We start from the raw sequence: 17,404 nt of genomic DNA, 5'->3' as shown, positions 1-17,404 counted from the left end.
ATTGTTTGTTAATGGAAAAGTAACTATAAACTTACATTAATATACCATCTATTAGCCATTTATAAATGATGTAGTTAGTTAAAGATTAATAAATTATATATTTATCATTCTAAATGACCTATATACGGTTTATAAATGATGATTAAACATTAATAAACATATACAATACAATATACAATAATCTGTTTACCATTTATAAATGATGGTTATTGTAAAGTGTTACTAAAATGTTGTATCCAGATACGATACTCATTTTAAAAAGTATCAAGTATCTGAAGCTTGTTTTCATAGTTGCAGTTTCTTTTTGCACAACTGTTTTTTATTATAAATATTTAACCTGTGGTTCTGTTCATTTTTCTTCTTAACCCTTTGATGCACAACATATGGACACTTCTAATGCACAACATGGGTCAAAAATGACTCATTCATCCAAATTTGATTTAAAATTAAATGACCTAATACTATAATAATAGTAATTTGTTCAAATAGTTACTTTCCACACTCATATATTTAATATATTTAACATGTTTGTGTATCATTTTGTCACACATACAGTGTATCTGGAAGGTTTTCACAGCGCTTCACTTTTTCCACATTTTTTTATGTTTCAGCCTGATTCCAAAATTGATTAAATTCATTTTTCCTTAAAAATATACACACAATACCCCCATAATGACATTTTTTGACCCATGTTGTGCATTAGAAGCATAGTGATACAAAAAGGGTTTTTATTCAAAAAGTAAGAAATGAAAAACAAAAAATTAGGATGTATGATGATCAAAAACAAGTTGATTTAGGAAAACCTGGAATACTGAATGATGAAATTAATTTATTGCAAAAATATAGAAAATTAAAACCTCAGTCGGGTCACTTAAGACCCATGTTGTGCATCAAAGGGTTAATAAAAATATTTGTTTTTATCCTGGTGGTATCGAAAATGGTATATTTTCCTGAGTATCAGTATCGAGTTGAATATTTTAGTATCGTGACAACCATAACTGGTTCCTTTTCATTTATAAAGTCTTGATAGCAAACCTCAGTACTTTATTTAACTGGTAATAAAGTAAATATCCAACATGCTTTAGTGATTACATAATGCTCAATGTTCCACTGACTAATACTGAATTTGGAAAAACTGCAGTTTTTTTGCTGCATCTACCTGGAAAATCTGACAACATTCACTCAAACTCAACATAATTATAGTTAAAAACTATGATAACCAATAACTAAACTATAATAAACATGAAATCTGCCTCTCACTGTTACTGTTTTTAATGTTTTTGCATGTGTTTTCTCTGTACTCTTGACATCATTATAAATGAGGGGTTGCCCTCAATGATTCCTCTAGAAATAAATAAAGGATAAATGAAATAAAAATGTATTGTAAGATTACACTACAGGTAAAACTGGTAAAAGAAAAATAACAGATATCACCTCCCAGATGGTACTAACATTAAGAAAATTAGATTTTTGTATTAGAGTCTGACAGATAAATAGTTGGTATTGGTTTTTATGCCTGTTTAAGTGCTGTTAAGACTTTTTTTTCCCTTTTACATAATATATTTTGCAGAAAAATGTTGCTTGGTGTGATTAAGAAATGGTGTTAGCTATTTATATTTTATTCTTTTTCTTTTTACTAGTCAGCAATTAACTGAAACTGAACAGTAACAGTTTTATTCCTATTTTTCTATTAATTTCCTCAGTTATCATTTATAGATTTGGCTGACAATTAAATACATTTACGTGTGTATAATGTAAAACAATGTTAAATATGACTAAATAATTACTAGAGTGGTGGAAAAATGGCGCACAATCCACATATAAAAGGTCTATTTTCATTCCAGCTCAATAAATGTTTATATCGGCCACCGTATCAGTAATTGATGAAAAAAAAGATCAGAAAACCTGCAATGCAAAATATAGATTCTGAACATTTTAATATGCAAATGAGGCATATCTAATGCTAATTGTTGGTGAATTTAAGAGAAATCTGCAGACACAAATAGACAAAATGCCGCAAAATAAACACTAAGTGTGTATTTTGGTGAATTCTTCCCTCTAGTCTGCAGGAACTCAATGCAAAACAGCTGAAAATCTAAAAAAACTGACCAGTGCATGAAAAAAAAACCATGTTTCTGCTCACATCGTCTGGTTTCCAGGTTTGATGTTCAGCTTCTGAAACTGGCAGCTGTCCTAGAGCCCCGAACCCTCCGGGGTCGCAAAGCCCCTGGGGCAATTAGCATGGTAATTTGAATAATTAATTGATTAATATAACCTGGAATGGGAAAGGATTTGAGGCAACTCCAGTATAATTAGCTTATATTAGCTCCCTGTGTCAAAATAGTTGCATTAACTTTAATATATCAGGTGATTTTTATGCTCAAATGGCTCCTTTTCTTTACATTAAATCCATTTATAAGCAAAAAAAAAAGGCATTCAGGTACGATATGAGGACTTTTTAAGCTACATTGATGTATTTTCAAATGGAATATAATGAGAAAAAAAACGTTTTCCTGCCACAGTTTGATGTTTCTTCTGCTTCTCTCCTCTCCTACAAGGAACCCTACCCCCTATAGAAAATGTCAGCTAATTTATAATTTAATCATTTCCATAGTGTTTTATTTATGCCAAGCTTTTAATTATGGAAATCATTTCATTGTAGGAAGAGTCATTTCATAATTGGGACGGACAGCTTTTACTAACGGTTATAATTGTATTTCAGGACGGTTGAAAAGAGGAAAACAGCACAGAGATAGTCTATGCATTTCATATTTTACATGCATTTTTATATATTTTGCAGCTGCATGTTTTCAAACAGTGAAGGAAACTGTGTTTCTGCATATTATTTCCATCACAGTGTGTTGATATCTAATCACTTTTAAGCCTAAAGAAACCAAAATGTGATTTTTGGTGCACCTTTATTCATGCACTGTAAAAAAAAAAAGGTAGCTGTGCACTGTAAAAAATTTTTTTGTAGAAATAACAATAAAACACTGTCAAATTGCATCAGAACTAGGGCATAAAATTAAACATTGTACATCACCGTAGTAGACACTTTAATAATGGGATTATTCAGTAAAAATGACGAATGATGAATGTTTTTGCTGATATTTACATTTACGTACGCTCACTGTATTTTTTACAGTGTTTCTTTATCAGTTTCTTTCATCACATCATTTTTATTTAGATTCAGCTGCTTCTGTTTGACAACTTTAGCTCATTTTGTTAACTGATGAAACAGTTTATATTCCTAAAAGTTATTATTTATGATTTAAGATGAAACTTAATGCAGATAATTGTATAAAAAATGTCTTTAAAATGACAGAAAAACTCATCTCTGATGTTATTCTCACAAGAAATGAACATAAAATCCCTCTAAATTTCTCTTTTAACACAAACTTCTTACGTTCACCATTCAGGTTTTTCAGTTGTTCTATTCTTGTTATTGTGGTGCAAATGACTAAAAACGTTCCTTTTTAGCAAAACATGGTTTTTAGATTGTGTATGTATTTATATATGTATACGTTTTCTTCTGTTTTTAGCTGTTTTATCCTTTTTTATCCTTTTTATAATTAGAATATTATGCTTTTAACCTGCAGCACTTTGAGATTTCCTCTAATGTAAAGTGCAAAACAAATAAAATGTATTATTATTATTATTATTGCATTGAATATCTGCATCTCTGCATATTCTTTTCATCACAGTCTGTTTTAATAAAAGTGCTGGAGACCTCTAAGCAGCCTAAAAATACCAAAATATGATGTTTTGTGCCCATCACCAAACATTTATTCATGTTTCTTTATCGTTTTCTTTCATCTGCTCATTATTATTTAGCTTCAGCTGCTTCTGTTTGACAACTTTGGCTCATTTTGTTAACTGATAAAACAGTTTATATTCCCTCAAAGTCAGACATTTACACCAACATTCAGGTTAAAGTGAGAAATGATATTCAGCCTACTTGTATAACAGAGTGGGACTATTCATACCAGCAGTCTGAACTCTGGTTGGCAGCGCTCACATGAAATGCTAATGCACTCAAAATAGGACAACTCCATCCACATAAAGCAGCTGGCTGGCTCAGCCCCGATTAGGAGAGAAATCTTCCACAGCGGAGGAAAAGAAAGAAAAACCTGCAGCAGTGGAGTCTGACTGTTAGAGCTGCAGCTCTGTTTACTGGGGAAGAGCGCTAAAGTGAGTCTAGAGCGGTAAAAAACACAGGAGGAAGTGTCTGATTGGCTGCTCTTTACATGTGCAGAAAATGATTGGGTGCCCTCTAAAGCAGGGGTCTCAAACTGGCGGCCCGCGGGCCAATTGCGGCCCTCGTAACGTAATTTTGTGTATTTTTTTGGTCATTTTGTGTCTTTTTTTGGTAATTTTGTGGGTTTTTTGGGTAATTTTGCGTCTTTTTTGTAATTTTGTTTCTTTTTTGGTAATTTTGTGTCTTTTTTGGTCATTTTGTATCTTTTTTTGGTAATTTTGTGTCTTTTTTGGGTCATTTTATGTCCTTTTTTGGTCATTTTGTGTCTTTTTTTGTAATTCTGCGTCTTTTTTTGTAATTTTGTGTTTTTTTTCTAGTCATTTTGTGTCTTTTTTGGTCATTTTGTGTCTTTTTTTGGTAATTTTGTGTCTTTTTTAGTAATTTTGTGTATTTTTTTAATAATTGTTTTTAGTAATTTTGTGTCTTTTTCTAGTAATGTTGTGTCTTTTTTAGTAATTTTGTTTATTTTTCTAATAATTGTGTGTCTTTTTTAGCGATTTTGTGTATTTTTGGGAGATTTTGTGTCTTTCTTGTGTCATTTTGTGACGTTTTTAAATAATTTTGTCTTTTTTTTGGTCATTTTGTTTCTTTTTTAAGTAATTTAGTTTTTTCTGTCATTTTGTGTCTTTTTTTTGGTAATTTAGAGTCTGTTTTAGTAATTTTGTGTCTTTTTTTGGTCATTTTGATACTGCCTCCAGCGGCCCCCAGGTAATTTGAGTTTGAGACCCCTGCTGTAGATGGTTCGGTTCGATGGTTTTAATTAATCAGTACCATATCATTAATTACTTTGATCTGGATCTCCTTTAACTTAATGCTAATCATAATCAAGGTTGAGGATTATTCCATCTACATGATGCATCAGAGCTTGTTGTGTGTGTGTTGGGGCTCCGTGTTGTGCAGAATGTGTTTTTATTTTAAAGTTTCCCCTGAATGAAGACATAAAACCAGCATCCAGGACTCAGTGGGGCCCTGTTGGTGGCTCAGACCGGTTCCTTTAGATTAACAGAGATAAACCAACCAGGATGGTTAGAGTGATGTGGTCAGGAGGAGAAGAAGAGAGAGAGCAGTTAAAGAGTGGCTGCATGAATGAACGCATTAATGACTTTAATGAACGAATGAATCGTCTGTTGTTTCTACGGCAGCAGCTCTCCGCCTCATTAACAGGCTCAGCACGTCTCAGAGTCTCAGCAGCACAGACCCTCACAGAGCTGCTCCTCTAACACACACACAGCTACTGACACAGACAGGGACATCACCTGGCTCAGAGAGGCAGACCAGATAGTAAGGGACAGGACGGACCTGGACCTGGACCTGGACCTGGGTCTGGTTCTGAGTCTGGTTCTGGTTTTAGGAACACTTTCTATGGAGATCACATCAGAGGGCATTTATACGTTCAGTTTCTTTAACTGCATTTTAATTGTTTTAAGTGTAAAGCGCTCTATAACATTTTTTTTTATTATTGTTGTTATACATACGGTGGCCCTGAAGTGCAAATCACAACGGCAAATCAGAAAACACATGTTTTCTGTTTTGCGTTTGCATTGTGTTTTTTTGATTTGTTGTTGTATTTTCTGTTTTGTTGTTGTGTTTTTTGTTTTGTTGTTGTGTTTATTGATTTGTTGTCGTGTTTTCTTAACACGACAACAAATCAGAAAACACAACAACAAAACAAAAAAACACGTTTTCTGTTTTGTTGTTGTGTTTTTTGATTTGCCGTTGTGTTTCCTGATTTGTTGTTGTGTTGAGAAAACACAACAACAAATCAAGAAATACAACGACAAATCAAAAAACAACATGTTTTCTATTTTGTTGTTGTGTTTTGTTGTTGTATTTTCTGTTTTCCTGTTGTGTTTTCTGATTTATTGTTGTGTTTTTTTGATTTGTCGTTGTGATTTGCACTTCAGGGCCAACGTACATTCATAGGGAGTTATAAAGCGTCATAAACACACCTTCTGATGCACTAACAGTCATAGTGGATCGTCTGCAGTGGCTCTGACAAAAATTGTATACGAAATGAAAAGTTTGTTCCTTCAAAATTCATATATCATTGGTGTAGGCCCAACACAATTTGTTTTCTTCAATTGTAAACATGTTTAGATTATATACAGCAGTAAAAATGTGTTTGTTTTTTAATTTAATTAACCTAAATGTGCATCAAAGCTTCTGAAAGTCTACAAGCTGGTGTCATAACCTCTACATTTTTGCTAAATTCAAGTCTAGTTTTGAGTTTTCCTGAGATATTTCTTCGGTTTCCAGACTGCATTCTGACAAAATCATATAAATAAATGTTCATTATGACCTATTAGTAATATCTGTAGGCTAATTTACACTAAGAAGGCTGTTTTATCTCCATTCTAAGGCTTAAAATAAGGTTTTTCAGCTCTATTTCCGACTGTTTTTCCCATTTTTTGGTCTCTTTTGTTAGTAAAGTAGACCTATTCACACCTCAACAATCAAATAAAGGACTCAACATTATAATAAAGCATGCATTATTATTATAGATGCATATGTCATATTGCAGCGTGCATTATGTCCCATTGCTGCTGCTGTGTAAAGTGTCTTTAAAGGAGTCTGATTTCTATGTAAGACGCCAAACTGTTAATAAAGCGTGCAGAGAATTACAGCTCAACGTGTCTGCTTTAGGACTGGAACTTTAATTTATGAACCCCTATATGATATTCAGACTAAGAAAAAGACAAATTACATTTTGTTCAGGCTTTATTATCATGGGATGAAAACAGCCAGTTGGAACTTTTTACTTGTAATTTTCTGCATGGTTTATTAACAGTTTGGTGCCTTACATAATGATCACTCAGGCTGCAGCACGGGCTCTTTTAAATCACACTTATACATTATTATTATTATTATAGATGTATCAATATGTTTACTTAATACAAACTATGGTGATTTATGACACTGCATGGACTATTGTAGCATCTTATAATGTGTTATAAGCCCTATAAGTCATCCATAAGACACTTATAAATCATTAAAAGTCACTTTTTTAGCATTATGTGTGTTTATGAAAGCATAATAAGGTAACATTTTGCAATAAAACTCATTTATAAATGGTAAACAGATAGTTTATTAATGTTTAATCATCATTTATAAACCGTATATAGGCCATTTAGAATGGGAAATACATAATTTATTAATATTTAACTAACTACATAATGTATAAATGACGAATAGATGGTATATTAATGTAAATTTATAGTTACTTTACCATTAATAAACAATTAAATTATAATTAATAGTTTATGTGCACTCATTTTAACATTTTTAACACCATATTAAGTATGTTAATGATTTCAAAATGATGCATATTCCTTTAAGAAATTGGTTTGAAACATTAAAAGATTAAATATGTATAGCACTTTGATATTTATAGATGGTTTATGGACCAATTATTAATTATTTACACTTAGTTGGTTATTGTAAAGTGTAACGGTGATACTTTCTATTAAGGTAGCATCATGAGAGCATTCATAGTGAATTATTATGGGTAATATCTCATTTTTCTTCCTTTTTTTTGAGTGATAATAGGAAACCACAGAGTCACCAGAGGGAAATATCTCAGAGCCTCAGCAGTGAAACGTCTCAGATGCTGCTGACTCCAGCCGTGTTCTCAGAGTTCCTCTAATTAAAAACAGCTTTCACTTCTCCACACCACACAATGTGCAGAGTGACCAAAGTCTACAACTCAAGTTTATTCCTTCACAATGAATATATCATGGTGTAGGCTCAAAGCAATTTGTTTTCTTCAATTGTAAACATGTTTAGATTATATACGGCAGGAAAAATGTTGTTTTTTTTTTATTTAGTCAACCTAAATGTGCATCATAGCTTCTGAAAGTCTACAAGCTGGTGTCATAACCTCTAAATCAGGGGGCTCACACTCAAATTACCTGAGGGCAGCTGGAGGCGGTATCAAAATGATCAAAAAGAGACACAAAATGACAAAAAAAGACTCAAAATGACTAAAAAAAGACACAAACTGGCCAAAAAAAGACACAAAATGACTAAAAAAAGACACAAAATGACTAAAAAAGATACAAAATTGCCAAAAAATACACAAAATAACCCAAAAAGACACAAAATGACTAAAAAAAAGACATAAAATGACTAAAAACGACACAAAATGACTGAAGAAAGACACAAAATAACTAAAAAAAGACACAAATTACCAAAAAAAGACACAAAATTACAAAAAAACCCACAAAATTACAAAAAAAAACCTACAAAATTATCAAAAAAGACACAAAATTACCAAAAAGACACCAGTTTGAGACCCATACTCTAAATTTTTGCTAAATTCAAGTCTAGTTTTGAGTTTTCCTACTTTTCCTGAGACATTTCTTCGGTTTCCAGACTCTCATTTGCACTTGGGTCCTCACTGCATTCTGACAAAATCATATAAAAATGCTCATTATGAGCTATTAGTAATATCTGTAGGCTAATGTACACTAAGAAGGCTGTTTTATCTTCATTTTAAGGCTTAAAATAAGGTTTTTTGGCTCCATTCTGACTGTTTTTCCCTTTTATTGGCCTCTTTGCCGACCCCTGACTTATACACACCTCAACAATCAAATAAAGGACTCAACATTATGATAAAGCATGCATTATTATACATGCATGTAATATTGCAGCATGCATTATGTTCCATTGTTTAAACGAGTCCAGAACTGAGCACCAAAATAATTTGTTAATAGACCAAATCTCAAGCATCAATTCATCACAATAAACCTCGATTCAACAAAACCTGCTCTACATTTATTCAAAAATCCACCTCTACAAAGGCCTGATCCAACTCCACACAACTCTGCAACACACCTCTATTTCCTCCTCAAATATCCACACATATAAAAATAATAAAAAAGAAGTGAGCAGGGATCTGCAGCTGCAGCCACGCAGCATTATAACCACATGTTATAACCTCATGCTAATGATGGAGCTTCTCCTCCAGTCCTGGAGAAGCTCAGCATCGATCTGCCCTTTGAATACGCCGCTTCAATCAAGTAGTAGAAGAAGAAAGAGAGAGAGAGCGAGAGAGGGAGCAGGTGGGGTCATGTAGCTGAGCAGCTCTTACCGGAGGAGTGTCCTCGGTTGGTGGCGTCGTGGTCGCTGTCCCCCTGCTCGCTGTCTCCGTGGCCGCTGTCTTTGGAGCTGACCATGTCCGCCTCCTGGAACGCCGAACTGGGACAAACAGAGAGAGAGAGAGCGAGAGAGAGAGAGAGAGAGAGAGAGAGAGAGAGAGAGAGCGTTTAATCAGAGAAACCAGCAGCAGTTATGATTATTCATCTCATCATCAACAGAGCAAATAGTTCACAACCTGCCCCGCTGCAAACTGTTGCAAATGTGAATAAAGGCTGCAAATATAACATGTAAGAGGGCTTATTGGTGTCTTTTTAGGTCATTTTGTGTCTTTTTAGTCATTCTGTGTCTTTTTTTTTTTGGTCTTTTTTATGTCTTTTTTAGTCAATTTGTGCTTTTTGTGTCTTGTTTTGGACATTTTGTGTCTTTTTAGTCATTTTGTGTCTTGTTTTTTTAGTCATTTTGTGTCTTTTTTTGGTCATTTTGTGTCTTTTTAGTCATTCTGTGTCTTTTTTTTTGGTCTTTTTTTATGTCTTTTTTAGTCAATTTGTGCCTTTTTGTGTCTTGTTTTGGACATTTTGTGTCTTTTTAGTCATTTTATGTCTTGTTTTTTTAGTCATTTTGTGTCTTTTTTTGGTCATTTTGTGTCTTTTTTTGTTCGTTTCTGTCTTTTTTAGTTATTTTGTGTCTTTTTTTGTTCATTTTGTGTCTTTTTTGGTCATTTTGTGTCTTTTGTTGTGTCTTTTTTAGTTATTTTGTCTTTTTTTATAAGATAAGATAAGATAAGATATACTTTATTTATCGCAGCAGAGAAATGTAGGTTTTTCAGCAGCCAACATACACACAACACAACACAACACAACACAACACAACACAACACAACACATGTATACATACATATTCCACCTATACAAAACATGAGCCCACAATACCTAGCCTAGGATAGAAGAAGTGTAATGGATGGTCCATGTGAATTACACTGTACAATAACAAATAATAGTCTGGTTCATTACATACAGTCACTGAGATGGAAGTTTTTAGTAATTTATTGTCTTTTTTGGTCATTTTGTGTCTTTTTTAGTCCTTTAGTCCAACATAAAATGTGATTTTGAATCTTTTTTTTAACTTTCAAAACACTATCATGCTCAATAAAGAATTGTAAATGTGTCAAATGTGACCAAAGGTGTCAAATCTACCATATAAGAGGGTTCCATCCAGTTCTATCATTTGATACTAAATCTATTTGAGCTTGTCTCCAGTTTTACTTGGTATATCATCATCAAACTGAAACTGGCCTCATGGAGTTTACAGCCAGAACTTTAGAGGTAAATGTACAGTAGGGCTCCACGCTGCTTTGTTTTATACTCTGATGGAGGCAACAAGTCTGGATTACAATACTGACGAGTCATTCTGCAGGTCAGAGAACAGGTCATTGTCACTGAATCTGTTTTGGTCATTTTGTGTCTTTTTTTGTTATTTTGTGTCTTTTTTGGTCAGTTTGTGTCTTTTGTTGTGTCTTTTTTAGTTATTTTGTGTGTGTTTTTTGTCAATTTGTGTATTTCTTTTAGTCATTTTGTCTGTTTTTGTGGCTTTTTTTCTAGTCATTTTGTCTTTTTTTTGGTCATTTTGTGTCTTTTGTTGTGTCTTTTTTTGGTGATTTTGTGTCTTTTTTTAGTCATTTTGTGTCTTTTATGTCTTTTTTTGGTGATTTTGTGTCCTTTTTTAGTCATTTTGTCTTTTCTTTGGTCATTTTGTGTCTTTTGTTGTATCTTTTTTAGTTATTTTGTGTCTTTTAGTCATTTTGTGTTTGTTTTTTTGTCATTTTGTGTTTGTTTTTTTTTCATTTTGTGTCTTTTCTTCAATGGAGTTTACAGCCAGAACTTTAGAGGTAAATTCATATTAAGATTAAGATTAATCACTTTATTAATCCCACAATGGGGAAATTCAAACTCTGCATTTAACCCATCCTTTTTTACACACAAGTGAACACACCATGCAACGAGCACCCAGGGAGCTACGGGCTTATAAGAAGCACCTCCCCAAGAAATACACAAAAATTAAAAAGTATCGGTAGTTTACCTGTTGACGCGTCTCGGCCTGTCCACCAGGTAGCTGAGTTCAGTCATTTTGTGTCTTTTTTTGATCATTTTGTGTCTTTTTCTAGTCATTTTGTGTCTTTTGTGTCTTTTTTTTTGTTGTTTTGTGTGTCTTTTGTTGTGTCTCTTTTAGTTATTTTGTGGGTTTTCTTGTCAATGTGTGTTTTGATTTTGTCATTTTGTGTCTTTTTTTAGTCATTTTGTCATTTTTTTGGTCATTTTGTGTCTTTTGTTGTCTCTTTTTTAGTCATTTTGTGGGGTTTTTTTTTGTCATTTTGTGTCTTTTTTAGTCATTTTGTGTCTTTTGTTGTCTCTTTTTTAGTCATTTTTTGGCTTTTTTTGTCATTTTGTGTCTTTTTTTAGTCATTTTGTCAACCTGAAACTGGCTTCATGGAGTTTTCAGCCAGAACTTTAGAGGTAAATTTACACCTGGATGTCATCTAGAAGTCTGGATTTGGAGCTTTTGGAGACTCCAGAGGGTTAAAAAAAAACACCTATATGGGCTTTTTTAAGAAGCACCTCCCTAAGAAATATACAACAATTAAAAAAAAGTATCAGTAATTTACCTGTTGACGCGTCTGGGCCTGTCCACCAGGTAGCTGAGTTCAGCACGCTGGTGTTTGGTCTGGAAGAGAAAACGTTCAGGTATCAGTGTGACGCTGCAGCACCTTGTGTAACATGATCACCAGCCCACACAGTTGATGTTAGCCATGAGATGAAGCGGAGTGTTAAACCATTAACATATCACTCTGTGTGCTGTGTGTTGGTGCAGCCAGCAGCCTCCCAGCCACCACTCTTCCTCTCCTTCCTCCTCTTCCTCTCATTCTAGCAGCACAACATAAACATGCAGTCATTGCTGTTTGAGGCCGAGCTCCCCGAGGAGCGCTAAAGGCAACATGTCAGCAACCGCCAGTCTAATCATTGTGCTCGCTCTAATGCCTTTTCCTCAAATAAGTCAGAGGATGTTGTGGCGTTCTGTGTGTATTAGCAGTTAATAACACTCATTTGTGCACCTGACATGCCACTGAGTCGATTTGAAGGAGGGTTATGAAATGGAAATGGCTGAAACATATTCTGTATCGGGCATGTAGGGATGTTTTTAACCCTTAATCAGGCCAAGAACCATATTTGGTAACTACAGTGGATGTAAAATGAGGTCCTGTTTGGTCTTAGAACGACATGGATTTCTTCCAGATAATCAGCAAAGATCAGGCTACCAATCAGTATGATAATAACATAATAATATTAGCTTTATTGACCTTGACTTCCAATGTAAAAATGAAAAATTTGGGGAAAAAAACTGCAAGAAACAGTCGTGTTATTCTTCAACGACTTGTACGAGGAGAACTTGACTATGACGGCGTATTAGGGCCAAGTATTAATAAAAATATAGATAAAAACGTGGGGGAGGGAAGGTATTATTTTGAGAAAGAAGTTGCAAATTTACTAGATTAAAGTGGCAAATCTGCACGAAAAAAAAGTCACAGATTTAAGAGATTTAAAGTGGCAAATCTGCGTGAAAAAAGTTGCTTTTACGAAGGAAAAAGTGGCAAAAAAGGGACTTTTTTCTTGCAGATTCACCACTTTAAATCTCATGAATCTCTGCATTTTTTCTCGTAGATTTGCCACTTTAATCTCGTAAACTTTTTTCTTAAAATATATTACCCCCCTCCCCCGGTTCTGTATGTTTATTTTTACAAATTCCACAGGCCACATTCTATGTCTGGGATGGGCAACTGGAGGCCCGGGGGCCACAAACGGCCCGCACCCTCACCTGAAGTGGCCCTCAGTACAACTACATGCATTTGAGCATGAAATCTTAAAAGTGCAGTGTAAAAAATGCACAAAATTACTTATTGCAATTAATGTTGGTCTGCTGTTCTTGCACTGGAAAAAAAAAAATCACAGTAAGTGGTTATTTTTTATGTGCTTCCAACCTTTTGTATTCCTATTTATACTGTTATACATGCATTTGAGCATGAAATATGTGAAGTTACTGCACTGAAAACATATTTAAAACTGCAGTTTCATCATATCTGGTTAAGTGCACGCTCCTATATGTGGCCCTGTGGTAGTGAACATGAAAAACTATCCTCCAATGTTCTCTAGGGTTGAAATTTGGAATTTGGGGTGTCCTATTAAGGGTTAAGTGGCTTCAAACAGGCAGGCTTCATGTTTCTGAGGGGGGACCAGGTCTTAGACATGCTGAGGGTCTCTGATAAAGAGGGAGGGGGGTGAGGCTGTCGGTATGAGCGGGACTCTTACCTCGTTTGATAAAATGCTGCCGTTTGATATGATGTCAGGCTGCTGGTCTGTGTACCCTGTCACTATGGCCCCGCACGGGTTGTGATCGGTGTCAGTGCTCCTAGACGGACTACACGGCTTTAGGAACATGAGGTCGGTTTTGGCAGACTCTGGAGTCAGACATACCTGGTAGCAATAGTTCTGGTTTTGATGATGCGAGCCGAAGCTCCCTGACTCCTCCACGGGGACCTGAGCCGTGCCGGCCCCGCTGACGTTACCCGCGCTTTGCACCAGCATGATATCCGACTTGCTGAGCTTTTTCTTGCGGGCCCGGGCCTGCCGGGAGCAGCACGAGCTGCAGCCCAGGCAGCACTCGCTGGTCAGGCAGGTGTAAAAGTTGAGCTTTTTGTCCTTCTGGCAGCGCACCGCCAGCACGATCATGACCAGCAGGAAGATGAAGGAGACGGAACCCAGCGCGATGATGAGGATCAGGGTCAGGTCCAGGGTCCCGTCTTTGGCCTTGGTGGAGCCTCCTCGGTCCCCACTGCCACGGCCCTCAGCCACGCTGTCCACCAGCATCACCAGCACGCTGGCGCTGGAGGACAGCGGCGGCTGGCCGTGGTCCCTCACCTCTATCAGCAGGTCGTAGAGCTGGTGGGGGTCCCGCTTGGCCGACACCCGCCTGGCCGTGCGGAGCTCCCCGGTCCTCCAGTCCATCCGGAACATGCCGTTCTCGTTGCCCCTCTGGATGCTGTAGGACAGCCGCGCGTTCTCGCCGTCGTCCGCGTCCATGGCGACGATGCGGGTCACCAGGTAGCCCGGCTCGGCGGAGCGGGGGAGGGGCTCCCTGGCGGTGCCGTTCTTCCCCAAGGGGGCCAGGACCAGGGGGGCGTTATCATTCTGGTCCACGATGATGACTTTGACGGTGGAGTTGGAGGAGAGCTCCGGGGTGCCCGCGTCTTTGGCCTGCACCATGAAGGAGAAGTCCTTCAGCTGCTCGTAGTCGAAGGAGCGCAGCGCGTACAGGTAGCCGGTCTCCTCGTTGATGGACACGTAGGTCTTCACCGACATGCCCTGGATGTCACACTCCAGGATGGAGTAGCTGATGAGCGCGTTCTGCCCGATGTCCGGGTCCAGGGCCGTGACCGCGTGGATGTACGCCCCTGGCACGTTGTTCTCGGTCACATACACATCATAGATGGGCTGCGTAAAGGTGGGCGCGTTGTCGTTCTCATCCGACACCTGGACCCTGATGGACTTACTGGCGGCCAGGGAGGGCGTCCCTTTATCCCGCGCCACCACAGTCACGGAGTAAGAGTCCGCCTGCTCCCGGTTCAGCGGCCCGTCGGTCACTATGGTGAAATAATTCCTGAAGGAGGATTTTAATTTAAACGGCACGTCGCCGAGGATTTCCACGTGGATCTGGCCGTTCTCCTCCGCGTCCCGGTCGGTGACACTGAGCAGCGCGATGACGGTCCCGGGAGCCGCCTTCTCGCTCACCGACTCGGTGACGGTGCTGAAGGTGATCTCCGGCGCGTTGTCGTTCACGTCGGTGACTTTGACCAGCACTTTGCAGTGCGCGGGCACGGCGTTCGGCCCCAGGTCCTTGGCCTGGACAAAGATCTGATACAAGCCGCTCTCCTCGAAATCCACCTCTCCGCGCACCTCGATGCGCCCGGTGCGCGGGTCTATGCTGAACAGGTCCTTTACGCGGCTGGAGATGTGGTTACTGAAGGAATACACGATCTCCCCGTTAAGTCCCTCGTCCATGTCGGTGGCGTTCAGCTGGATGACCAGCATGCCCACCGGCGCGTTCTCCGACAGGCTCACCGTGTAGACGGGCTGGTCGAACACCGGCACGTTATCGTTAGAGTCTAACACTTTGACCACCAGCAGCGCGGTGCCGGTCCGGGGCGGCTGGCCGCCGTCCACCGCCGTCAGCACGTACCTGTGCGCCGCCTGCTGCTCCCGGTCCAGCGGCTTCTCCAGCACCAGCTCCGCGAACTTGTTCCCGTCCGTTTGGGTCTGCACGTCCAGGTAAAAGTAGTTGTTGGTGGTGATATCATACGTGCGTAAAGCGTTCGAGCCCACGTCCGGGTCGAAGGCGCTCTCCAGGGGGAAACGGGTTCCCGGAGTGGCGCTCTCCGAGATCTCCACCGTGATGTCCGTCTCCGGGAAGCTGGGCGGGTTGTCGTTAATGTCCACCACTTCAATTTCCACCCGAAACAGCTCCAGCGGGTTTTCCAAAAACACCTCCATGTTGAGCTGGCAGTTGGCGCTCTGCTTGCAGATTTGCTCCCGGTCGATTTTCTCGTTCACGAACAGGACGCCGTTCTCCAGGTTCACCTCCAGGTATGGTGTCCGAGAGTTGGGCACCACCTGGAAGCGGCGGGAGGCCAGTTTGGTAAGGTCCAGTCCCAGGTCCTCGGCGATATTCCCCACCAAGGTGCCATGGTCCGCCTCCTCCGGCACAGAGTAGCGTATCTGAGAGAGCACTCCATCCGCGATGCACAGGACAATCAAAAGCACAATCATCGCCGGGAAAACAAGTGCACTTAGGTAGAAAATATTATAAACCTTATTATCCTCTGTTAACGGACAAAATGTCCATTTCCATCACCCATTTCAGCCGGGAGACAAAGTCTCCAAAATGCGTAAAAGTCTCCAAAAAGGTGTAAGGCGTCCAGAGAAATGCGTCCCGTTAAAAGTGAGACATTGCGATGCGTTAAGGAGTTTTAATGACTGCAGGAGCTCTTCTCTATTCTATCTACGTGGTCTTGCATTGAGACGTGTCCCGGAGAAGCCACAGCGCACATTCCAATGAAGCGCAGTGCTGCTGAAACCAGTCTGGAGAGGAGTTTGGAGAGGGAAAAAAGAAGAAATCAATATCCATATAAGAAAAATAAGAGATGCATGTTCTCTTCTGAGATACTCCCTAATCAGGAAACAAATGTCAGACTTGTCCTCCTGTTTTCTGGCTCTGGTTCTCCTCTTGGCACCCTGCTCCTCACTGCGGTCCCCTCCACTCCACTCTCTACTGACGCTCTTCACTCAACTATTTGCTTTTTTCCCCGCATCGCGCCTCCCCCTCTCAGCCCCCGCGGCTGTAAGTCACGCTGAGAGCTCTCTCCTGATTGGATGGCCGGGCTGCCTGTCAACGCCCCGCTCGGCCCGAGCCTCCCTCTCCGCTCCTCTATCTCTCTCTACCTCCCTCTGAGCTTCTCTCCAGAATACCTGACGCAAAGAAAAAACGGGATAAAGAACGACCAGGCTGGACATTTAGGGCTTTAACCCATCAGCTGCTGCGTCCTAATCACCTCCTCCACCTGTCTGAAATGTAAAAAAAAACACCTTCTAATGAAGCAGTGTGTGATGAGAGGACTTGTTGACTCGGTGCGGGCCCTGTGTGGGCCCCGGGACAGACTGGGCCAACCGGGTTAATGCATGCAAATATTGTGATATGTATGCAGGGAATCATTCGCCGTTCATGTGCTGTTCTTAAGGCTGTGCGTTATAATTACACCCAGTAGTTGAAACGTTATTAAGTGTCCTGCAGCCACACAGCAGCGGGACAGAGAGGCAGGCAGAGAGGCACATATGCGGACCTCATACGACCCCTAGCGGCGTAAATGCAAACCAGAGTCTGATTCATATCAAGGATCATATGGAGGCTCTGGAATTATGGTTTTGTTTTTGTTTTTTTGCCTTTTTA

The 17,404-nt window shown here is 39.0% G+C and overlaps 1 protein-coding gene across 2 annotated transcripts in view; it reads right to left on the bottom strand.

Annotated features, from left to right (window-relative positions):
* The window catches only part of pcdh10b (protocadherin 10b), a 45,203-nt gene extending 28,490 nt beyond the window's left edge, over nt 1-16,713 (bottom strand). Inside the window, exons 1-3 of one of the 2 annotated variants that reach the window (XM_059345550.1) lie at nt 13,714-16,713; nt 12,015-12,073; nt 9,348-9,454 (exon numbers count right to left, since the gene is read on the bottom strand). In XM_059345550.1, the coding sequence (XP_059201533.1) occupies nt 9,348-9,454; nt 12,015-12,073; nt 13,714-16,227 (2,680 nt within the window). In that variant the 5' untranslated portion in view covers nt 16,228-16,713. The remainder of the gene's footprint in view (nt 1-9,347; nt 9,455-12,014; nt 12,074-13,713) is intronic. The other variant, XM_059345551.1, reaches the window with a different exon arrangement.
* Between the last annotated feature and the right edge of the window lie 691 nt (nt 16,714-17,404).

This window comes from Centropristis striata, chromosome 12 (genome assembly GCF_030273125.1).
Source record: "Centropristis striata isolate RG_2023a ecotype Rhode Island chromosome 12, C.striata_1.0, whole genome shotgun sequence".
Lineage (NCBI taxonomy): Eukaryota > Metazoa > Chordata > Actinopteri > Perciformes > Serranidae > Centropristis > Centropristis striata.
The sequence above is the reverse complement of the archived record's forward strand: the minus strand, read 5'-3'. Positions and strand labels throughout refer to the sequence as shown.